Source organism: Salvelinus namaycush, chromosome 2, assembly GCF_016432855.1.
Source record: "Salvelinus namaycush isolate Seneca chromosome 2, SaNama_1.0, whole genome shotgun sequence".
Taxonomy (NCBI): domain Eukaryota; kingdom Metazoa; phylum Chordata; class Actinopteri; order Salmoniformes; family Salmonidae; genus Salvelinus; species Salvelinus namaycush.
Window position 1 is genome coordinate 69613045 of NC_052308.1, and position 11150 is coordinate 69624194.

Consider the following 11150-nt stretch of genomic DNA (forward strand, 5'->3'; position numbering starts at 1 on the left):
AGCAAGGCAGAGGAGAGGCAGAGAAGCGAGGCCGAGGAGCAGCAGAGAAGCAAGGCAGAAGAGAGGTAGAGAAGCGAGGCAGAGAAGCGAGGCCGAGGAGAGGCAGAGAAGCGAGGCCGAGGAGAGGCATAGAAGCAAGGCAGAGGAGAGGCAGAGAAGCGAGGAAGGGAATAAAATAATGAGAGGAGTAATTGAAACATGGATGAGAAAAACTGTCAGCATCTAACTAGGGAGTCTGCGCCTCAGGTGTGTGTGTTACCAGTCTATTACAACTGATTTGGAGCTTTCGAATGTGAATTTGAAGAGCACAGTTTTCGTTCCCCTAATTAAAAAGTACCCAGAGGGGAAAGGGACATCTCCAAGAAGTATGAAACTTGTCATCCTCCCAACACACACACACACATACTGTCATCCACACACACACACACACCAACTCCTACCTTCTCTCTCCCTTTTCCCAAATGTGTAGAGGCTTGCTAGATCTTTTCGTAGCTTGGAAAAAGAGCTGACTAGGGAACACACCAAAACGTTCTAAAGAGGGTACTTTGGAACATGATCAAGTACAGTGAGTGTACGTGACCCCCCCCCCCCCCCCCCCCCCCCCCTTTTGCCCTCAGAACAGCCTCAATTCGTCAGGGAATGGACCCTACAAGGTGCTGAAAACATTCCACAGAGATGCTGGCCCATGTTGACTCCAATGCTTCCCACAGTTGTGTCAAGATGGCTGGATGTCCTTTGGGTGGTGGACCATTCTTGATACACACTGGAAACGGTTTTAAGTGTGAAAAACCCAGCAGCGTTGCAGTTCTTGACACAAACCGGTGCGCCTGGCACCTACTACCATACCCCATTCAAAGGCATTTTGTTTTTTACACATTGTTAATCATGTCTTGAGTACTTCCCAATAGGACCAACAGTTCATGGGAAAGGTGTAGAAGTAGGAAGACGTTGAGCGACACAGTATCACTCACGCACACACAAACACACACACACACACACACACACACACACAGAAACACAACCCACCCATAGTCAGCCAACTATCTACCACATAGACAGCACATTCGTGGCTCTACTTCTCAGTATACACCCCCGTAGTTCCCTTTTAGTGTTTGGAACATGGCCGCCCTACATGCCCTACAAACTCTGTCCATGGATCAGTGTGTGAACCCTCTACCCTCCTGCTGGTGGCATCAAAGCCTGGCCTCCACTTCCTCTGTTCAAAAGGACCCACACTGTAAACAATGAGGCCTCGGCCTCTCTGAGTCTCTCTGAGACACACCGCACAGCAGGGTGGGAAAGAGAGAGAGAGAGAGAGAGAGAGAGAGGGAGAGATGGAGAGAGAGAGAGATGGAGAGAGAGAGAGAGAGAGAGAGAGAGAGAGAGAGAGAGAGAGAGAGAGAGAGAGAGAGAGAGAGAGAGAGAGAGAGAGAGATCATGCGCTCATGGGCTCCTGAGTTCTTCAGCAAAAAATAGAATTGTAGTTTGATAAATGTAGATAAACATCATTTAATTTCGCAATGACTTATATTTACTGTTCACTTTTTATAGTTTCTTTAACTTTTGTTTATCCATTCCACTTGCTTTCCCATGCCAATAAAGCCCCTTGAATTGAATTGAACTGAGTGTGTGTGTGTGTGTGTGTGTGTGTGTGTGTGTGTGTGTGTGTGTGTGTGTGTGTGTGTGTGTGTGTGTGTGTGTGTGTGTGTGTGTGTGTGTGTGTTTTAGATACTCACTCTACTGGGGGGTTGAGGTCATCAGCTTTGGTCTCAAAGAAGCGCAGCACCTCCTCACTCTGAGACAACTGAGGAGGGAGACGGACCAGAGCCTGAGAGAGAGAGAGGGAGAGGGTGGGAGGGAGAGAGGGGGGGAAGAGAGGGAGAGGAGGAATAGGGGAAGGAGGGAGGGGGAGAGAGAGAGACCATCCGGTGTAAGATACCGTACAACGATGCACCACACAAAGCAACTCTTGGAATGATGACCTACGGAGGATGCATTCTAACATCCATTTCACGTTCTACCTTTACAGTACATACAGTCTAATCCTTAGCACAGAGTTTGGCTCCAATTCAATGGAAGATCATATGTCAGCCTATTCCACTGAGGATGGACATCCATTTGTAATGATCAGGCTAAGTCACACTACTGTAGGAACAGATCAATAGGAGCCAATGACAAGGTGGACATAGTGGACATATTGTACTATATTTGAGATTGATGTTGAACAATGTCCATATCATATTCATGGAATTTACTTCACAGGGACAGTGCACAACTTCAAATTAATTAATATTCCATTGTTCACAATAAGAGCAAATACCCGTCCGTACTCATATGATCATTTTCTGGTCATGTGTTATTGAGGAAGTGTATATTATATTAAAAGACAGCTAGTGGTACAGATGGTTTGGCTCCAGCCTCTCACAATCCCTTGAGAGGGCCTTCTGTGTCATCACTATCCTTCTGCTGTTTGTCTTGTGACAACAAACAGGAACTAGTAAGTAAACAGTCAAGTTCAGATCAGAAGATGACGAGTGATAGACAGGCAGAACAATCTCTTAACATCTACAAACATACAAATATTTTAAGACATATTAAGTAAAAAGATAGTGAGCTATTTTCTTTTTTTAAACCTTTCAAAAATAATGTTGTCCACAAATGTACCCACATTTCTATCATGTAAATAGTTTATGATTAATGATTGCAATAATGTAGTTATTTTGTTAGATACTTCTCCCTATTAGCTGAAATGTTGTTTTTTTCAAAGCCATTTTAGCTGTCGCACTAGCTTTTTTCGGTCCGAACAGATTCACAAATCATGGGAATTTGTCATGCTATGCAGACTCCCTCCGAGGCATTTGTTTCTAGGCAACCTCCCTGCACTAGCCGGGGCAGGCCTGCCCCCTCCGTGTCTAAAGCCAGTGTGAGAAACATGCTAACAAATGTTTGTGCTGTGAAATGAAATAAATACTGCACTCTGACACACAAAACGTCTTTCCTAGATTCATGATAGCGTTATTAAACAAAGCAAGGGAAGTTCATTTCAAAACGTGATGTAGCTTTACTGCAATGCGCTGCTGTTTTAGGTAAATAATGAACCTGCTAGCTTCTGACATGACTGACTGCATCTTTAAGTTGTGTTTGAGCATTTATATAATGACTGGGCACGAGTATTTGGAGGTTGTCAAAACTTATCATCAAAGTTGAGAGAAAGTCTTTCAAAATGTTGGATTTCACTGATTATAAGATGTGGCCTTGGACAAAAAAGTCCACCCTTTTATCTGTGTTTCAAGGCAGAAAACTGGACACCTTCCCTACTTCGGGAGTGCTGGAGCAGCTGTAGTGTGTGTGTGACAGTCCAGCCCCCGTGATTGTTTACATCCATGGCCTTTGATACCATGGTGTGTGAAAAAGGGAGGTGGGGAGAGAAAGAGAGTGAGAGAGCAGAGAGGGAAAGAGAGAAAGAGAGGGGGGTAAGTGAGAGAGAGAGAGAGAGGGGAGAGAGGGAGTAACTGTGAGAGAGAGACAGAGAGAGAGACAGAGAGACAGAGAGAGAGAGAGAGAGAGAGAGAGAGAGAGAGAGAGAGAGAGAGAGAGAGAGAGAGAGAGAGAGAGAGAGAGAGAGATAGATAGATAGATAGATAGATAGATAGATAGATAGATAGATAGATAGATATATAGATAGATAGATAGAAATAACTTTTGTTCATTTTTTTATTGTTTATTTCACTTTTGTTTATTATCTATTTCACTTGCTTTGGCAATGTAAACATGTTTCCCATGCCAATAAAGCACTTAAATTGAAATTGAATTGAGAGAGAGGTAGAGTTAGCAAGAGAGAGAGAGGGAGGTGGGGGGGCAGTGAGAGGAAGAGAGAGAGGAGGAGAGGGGGGGTAGAGAGAGAGAGAGAGGAAGAGACGGGGGCAGAGAGAGAGAAGCCTTGTTATTGAGAAAGGTTGCCGTAGGCAGACCTGACTCTCAAGAGAAGACAGGCTAGGGGCCTGGTGGTCTAAGGCACTGCATCACTCTGGGTTCAAGTCCAGGCTCTGTCGCAGCTGGGAGACCCATGGGGCGGCACACAATTGACCCAGTGTTGTCCGCATTAGGGAGGGTTTGGCCGGCAGAGATGTCCTTGTCCCATCGCGCACTAGCGACTCCTGTGGCGGGTGCACACTGACACAGTCGCCAGGTGTACGGTGTTTCCTCCGACACATCGGTGCGGGCATTGTGTCAAGAAGCAGTGCGGCTTGGTTGGGTTATGTTTCAGAGGACACACGGCTCTCGAGCTTCGCCTCTCTGTAAGGGAGTTGCAGCGATGAGGCAAGAGGGGAAGAGAAGACGGGCTATGCGCACACTGCCCACAAAATTAGGTGGAAACTGAGCTGCACTTACTAACCTCATGCAAAATGTATGACCATTTTAGGGACACATATTTCCCTCACATTACACAGACCCACAAAGAATTTGAAAACAAATCCAATTTTATCTATCTGTGCAATCACAGCAGCAAGATGACCTTCTGACCTGTTGCCAAAAGAAAAGGGTGAAGAACAAACTTTTACTTTAACTATTTGCCTATCGTTACAACACTGTATATAGAGACAATATGACATTTGAATTGTCTTTATTATTTCAGGACTTGTGTGAGTGTAATATTTCCTGTTCACTTTTTAGAGAGAGAGACAGAGAGAGAGAGAGAGAGAGAGAGAGAGAGAGAGAGAGAGAGAGAGAGAGAGAGAGAGAGAGAGAGAGAGAGAGAGAGAGAGACAGACAGACAGACAGACAGACAGACAGACAGACAGACAGACAGAGAGAGACAGAGAGAGAGAGAGAGAGAGAGAGAGAGAGAGAGAGAGAGACAGAGAGAGACAGAGGGAGACAGAGGGAGAGAGAGAGACAGAGAGAGAGACAGAGAGAGAGAGACAGAGAGACAGAGAGAGAGACACAGAGAGAGAGAGAGAGAGAGAGAGAGAGAGAGAGAGAGAGAGAGAGAGAGAGAGAGAGAGAGAGAGAGAGAGACAGAGAGACAGAGAGAGAGAGAGAGAGAGAGAGAGAGAGAGAGAGAGAGAGAGAGAGAGAGAGAGAGAGAGAGAGAGAGAGGGAGAGAGAGAGAGAGAGAGACAGAGAGAGAGAGACAGAGAGAGAGAGAGAGAGAGACAGAGAGAGAGACAGAGAGAGAGACAGAGAGAGAGAGACAGACAGAGAGAGAGAGACAGAGAGAGAGACAGAGAGAGAGACAGAGAGAGAGAGAGAGAGACAGAGAGAGACAGAGAGAGAGACAGAGAGACAGAGGGAGACAGAGAGACAGAGAGAGAGAGAGAGAGAGAGAGACAGAGAGAGAGAGAGAGAGAGAGAGAGAGAGAGACAGAGAGAGAGAGAGAGAGAGAGAGAGAGACAGAGAGAGAGAGAGAGAGACAGAGAGAGAGAGAGAGAGAGAGAGAGAGAGAGAGAGAGAGAGAGAGAGAGAGAGAGAGAGAGAGAGAGAGAGAGAGAGAGAGAGAGATCCTTAGACACCCCTATCAGATCACAGCAAAATTACAGTCTACTTGAACAGAGCAATACTCAATCATGAGGCATCAAAGCCAAAGGAACTGAGTAACATTAAGAAATGCTATAGATGGAAGGAATGCAGTTTGGAAACCTACCAAAAAACAATTAGGCAACAGCAAATCCAATCCCTTTTAGACAACTTCCTGGGTAAAACGTTCCACTGCAATAGTGAAGGTGTAAACTTGGCAGTAGAAAATCTTAACAGTATATTTGACCTCTCAGCTTCCCTATCAAATCTAAAAATCTCAAATAGAAAACCGAAGAAAATGAACAACAATGACAAATGGTTTGATGAAGAATGCAAAAATCTAAGAAATAAATTGAGAAACCTGTCCAACCAAAAACATAGAGACCCGGAAAACCTGAGTCTACGCCTTCACTATGGTGAATCACTAAAACAATACAGAAATACACTACGGAAAAAGAAGGAACAGCATGTCAGAAATCAGCTCAATGTAATTGAAGAATCCATAGACTCTAACCAATTCTGGGAAAATTGGAAAACACTAAACAAACAACAACACGAAGAATTATCTATCCAAAATGGAGATGTATGGGTAAACCACTTCTCCAATCTTTTTGGCTCTATAACAAAGAATAAAGAGCAAAAACATATACATGATCAAATACAAATCCTAGAATCAACTATTAAAGACTACCAGAACCCACTGGATTCTCCAATTACCTTGAATGAGTTACAGGACAAAATAAAAACCCTCCAACCCAAAAAGGCCTGTGGTGTTGATGGTATCCTTAATGAAATGATCAAATATACAGACAACAAATTCCAATTGGCTATACTAAAACTCTTTAACATCGTCCTTGGCTCTGGCATCTTCCCCAATATTTGGAACCAAGGACTGATCACCCCAATCCACAAAAGTGGAGACAAATTTGACCCCAATAACTACCGTGGAATATGCGTCAACAGTAACCTTGGTAAAATACTCTGCATTATCATTAACAGCAGACTCGTACATTTCCTCAATGAACACAATGTACTGAGCAAATGTCAAATTGGCTTTTTACCAAATTACCGTACAACAGACCATGTATTCACCCTACACACCCTAATTGACAACCAAACAAACCAAAACAAAGGCAAAGTCTTCTCATGCTTTGTTGATTTCAAAAAAGCCTTCGACTCAATTTGGCATGAGGGTCTGCTATACAAATTGATGGAAAGTGGTGTTGGGGGTAAAACATACGACATTATAAAATCCATGTACACAAACAACAAGTGTGCGGTTAAAATTGTCGTGGGGTGAGACAGGGATGCAGCTTAAGCCCCACCCTCTTCAACATATATATCAACGAATTGGCGCGAGCACTAGAACAGTCTGCAGCACCCGGTCTCACCCTACTAGAATCCGAAGTCAAATGTCTACTGTTTGCTGATGATCTGGTGCTTCTGTCACCAACCAAGGAGGGCCTACAGCAGCACCTAGATCTTCTGCACAGATTCTGTCAGACCTGGGCCCTGACAGTAAATCTCAGTAAGACCAAAATAATGGTGTTCCAAAAAAGGTCCAGTCGCCAGGACCACAAATTCCATCTAGACACCGTTGCCCTAGAGCACACAAAAAACTATACATACCTCGGCCTAAACATCAGCACCACAGGTAACTTCCACAAAGCTGTGAACGATCTGAGAGACAAGGCAAGAAGGGCATTCTATGCCATCAAAAGGAACATAAATTTCAACATACCAATTAGGATCTGGCTAAAAATACTTGAATCAGTCATAGAGCCCATTGCCCTTTATGGTTGTGAGGTCTGGGGTCCGCTCACCAACCAAGATTTCACAAAATGGGGCAAACACCAAATTGAGACTCTGCATGCAGAATTCTGCAAAAATATCCTCCGTGTACAACGTAGAACACCAAATAATGCATGCAGAGCAGAATTAGGCCGATACCCACTAATTATCAAAATCCAGAAAAGAGCCGTTAAATTCTACAACCACCTAAAAGGAAGCGATTCCCAAACCTACCATAACAAAGCCATCACCTACAGAGAGATGAACCTGGAGAAGAGTCCCCTAAGCAAGCTGGTCCTAGGGCTCTGTTCACAAACACAAACACACCCCACAGAGCCCCAGGACAACAGCACAATTAGACCCAACCAAATCATGAGAAAACAAAAAGATAATTACTTGACACATTGGAAAGAATTAACAAAAAAACAGAGCAAACTAGAATGCTATTTGGCCCTAAACAGAGAGTACACAGTGGCAGAATACCTGACCACTGTGACTGACCCAAACTTAAGGAAAGCTTTGACTATGTACAGACTCAGTGAGCATAGCCTTGCTATTGAGAAAGGCCGCCGTAGGCAGACATGGCTCTCAAGAGAAGACAGGCTATGTGCACACTGCCCACAAAATGAGGTGGAAACTGAGCTGCACTTCCTAACCTCCTGCCCAATGTATGACCATATTAGAGACACATATTTCCCTCAGATTACACAGATCCACAAAGAATTCGAAAACAAATCCAATTTTGATAAACTCCCATATCTACTGGGTGAAATTCCACAGTGTGCCATCACAGCAGCAAGATTTGTGACCTGTTGCCACAAGAAAAGGGCAACCAGTGAAGAACAAACACCATTGTAAATACAACCCATATTTATGCTTATTTATTTTAACTTGTGTGCTTTAACCATTTGTACATTGTTACAACACTGTATATATATAATATGACATTTGTAATGTCTTTATTGTTTTGAAACTTCTGTATGTGTAATGTTTACTGTTAATTTGTATTGTTTGTTTCACTTTTGTGTATTGTCTACCTCACTTGCTTTGGCAATGTTAACACATGTTTCCCATGCCAATAAAGCCCCTTGAATTGAATTGAATTGAATTGAATTGAATTGAATTGAGAGAGAGAGAGAGAGAGAGAGAGAGAGAGAGAGAGAGAGAGAGAGAGAGAGAGAGAGAGAGAGAGAGAGAGACAGAGAGAGAGACAGAGAGAGAGACAGAGAGAGAGACAGAGAGAGAGACAGAGAGAGAGAGAGAGAGAGAGAGAGAGAGAGAGAGAGAGAGAGAGAGAGAGAGAGAGAGAGACAGAGAGACAGAGAGACAGAGAGACAGAGAGACAGAGAGAGAGACAGAGAGACAGAGAGACAGAGAGACGGAGAGACGGAGAGACGGAGAGACGGAGAGACGGAGAGACGGAGAGACGGAGAGACGGAAAGACGGAGAGACGGAGAGAGAGAGAGACAGAGAGACGGAGAGAGAGAGACTAAACAATGGGGAAACAATACGAACTTTATTGAAGTCAGACTGCTGAATGACCAAAGGCTGAAGTTTTGGGGGAGTTTTAGAAAACTTTCATTAAAATGAAATACCGAGGGCATAGCCTTTATCTATTTTTCTTTATCTTTATCTATTTATTTCAAAGAGTGGGTAGCTTTTAAAGTCTATCTTTTGTTTGGCACTCAGAAGTGTTCTTGTGTGTTCTAAACTAAACAGAACTAGGTCAAATCTCTTTCTAAAACTTCATGACCAGAATAAACCAAAGCCTTAGAGACCAGTATGTATGACAATGTGTTTTCAGACGAGCTAAGTATTTGAAAAACATTTCCTCAGTTGCGCCGTTGTAGGTTTGCTAGCTTGGTAACTGCCCCTGAACATAGTAAAAACATTTATTTTAAAACTCGGCAATAAGATGAGACAAGACTGTATTGTATCAAGTATTTGCACAGAAATGTGCAACCGACAAGACCATCTTATTGTGGTGCAAACTGGAAACCCCCCTGACTCAACACATGTACCCTACAACACCCGTGTTTAACGTCACGCCTGAGGTGTCGCTGACACGTGTGTCTGGTTACCATCTGTCACCCCTGACCTCTGACCCCTAAATCCCAATAACATGTGACAGGGGGGAGCCCAAGTGGGACAGGATGTTTACAGCGTGTGTGTGTGTTTTGACAGTAATGCCTCCTCGCTCACCCTGCAGTAGTCATCGATGAAACGTAGCCTCTTCATGGCCACATCACGCACATGACTCCGCCTGAACAGGATTTTACCTGAGGGAGGGGGGGGGGGGGGGGGGGGGGGGGGGGGATGAGAGAGACAGAGAAGATAGGAAGGGACACATTTTAGATGTTCGAGAGTGTAAAACCGTAATAAATGAAAGACCAGTACAATCCTGTCTCATCGCAGAGGACAACCCTTCAGCGTGTTTGTGTATTACCGCAGGCTAACACTAGATGTCAGTAACACATGAAAGACTTCTGAACCACTACAATCTCCCTCTCATACTCTCATAGTGAACGGTCTTGTCCCGCGTGGACCTCTAACTGTGACTTGCCCTCTTAACATATCAAATGGGATTTAAGCGCTTGGAGGTTATGTATCTAGTCTAACTCAGTGACTTCAAAGAAAAATGGCACCAGCCAATCAGACCGCCCCCTACTCCAGGGTATGCCACGGTCACTACAGTCCCACAGGAAGTGATCAAATTACCCTTCCTGTGAACTGAAGACACAGAGGATGAGAGGAAGAGCTGGGGACAGACTATGTGCGTTCTGATTGCCAGCAATACTTTGAATGATGAATAGCAGAGGGGTAATAGTGCAGTGCTGGAGTTTCTTAGATCAGAGACCACCATGTAAACAACAGGCAATCTTCAACCGTAACTCTGACTTGCAATACCTAACCCAAGTCTTTGATGGCCAGCTGTTAGCAGTGTGTGTAATTGAGTGAATCCTATGGGTGACTATTTCAAAGAAGCTGCCAAGGACACAGTTCCACATCTGGACTGGACGAAGATATTGTATTTGGTGCGACTCATTTTGTAACGCTCTTGAACAGGTATCTCTTGCAAAAGAGATGTTATCTCAATGAGACTATCCGGTCAAAATAAATGTTACAAAAGGTATGTAAACAGATAGAGGTGGATGTTTTGGTTGACATCCGGGTGGCTTAATGTGAGGTGGGTTGGCGGGGTGGGGATTGCCTGACGACTCTGAATTCTCCCAATGCTATGTGTTGGCTACATACCTCAGCTTGAATCTGCCATCATAGAGTCGTTCGTGGTGACGAGGCGTGTTGTACAAAACAAAGTCATCAGCGTCTGGATAATCTCTAACCAGAGTATCAAAACCAATGACCAATTTTCAAAACATTGTTTCACCCACATGTGTTCTGGCTCGGGCCCAACCCATCGGTTTCTGGGACTGTGGCAACCAAGGGGGCCAGCAGCGAGCTACAAAGGAAGGAGCAGGACCTTGGTCAGCTCCAGAGGGCTTGCCAGGCCAAGGTGAGTCAGCACCATGGACAGCTCTACGGGCACCAACTGGGGCTGGTGAATCAACACCAATATTACCCAGTCCATGTGCTGCAACCAATTGGCACCTGGAATTGGTCCCACCTGGCCCTCGTTACTCCAAATGGGTATAAGTAGAGGTGCAGTCACTCGGGGGCTTGGGCAGACAGGCAGAGGGTACGCCTAGTCCTCAGAAGAACCGGAGTGAGAATGAGAAGCACCTCGATCAGACGCCTAAGAAGATACAAGGGGATGTTTGACTCTCTCTCTTCCTTTTCTTTGGCCCCAAAGGAAGAGGACCCATTCCCGGGCAGCAGGCCA

General features: G+C 44.6%; 1 protein-coding gene across 1 annotated transcript in view; it reads right to left on the reverse strand.

Annotated features, from left to right (window-relative positions):
• The window catches only part of LOC120027734 (SH3 and PX domain-containing protein 2A-like), a 121248-nt gene that overhangs the window by 74701 nt on the left and 35397 nt on the right, over nt 1-11150 (reverse strand). The window contains exons 4-5 of the mRNA XM_038972739.1: nt 9512-9588; nt 1737-1828 (exon numbers count right to left, since the gene is read on the reverse strand). Of these exons, the coding sequence (XP_038828667.1) occupies nt 1737-1828; nt 9512-9588 (169 nt within the window). The remainder of the gene's footprint in view (nt 1-1736; nt 1829-9511; nt 9589-11150) is intronic.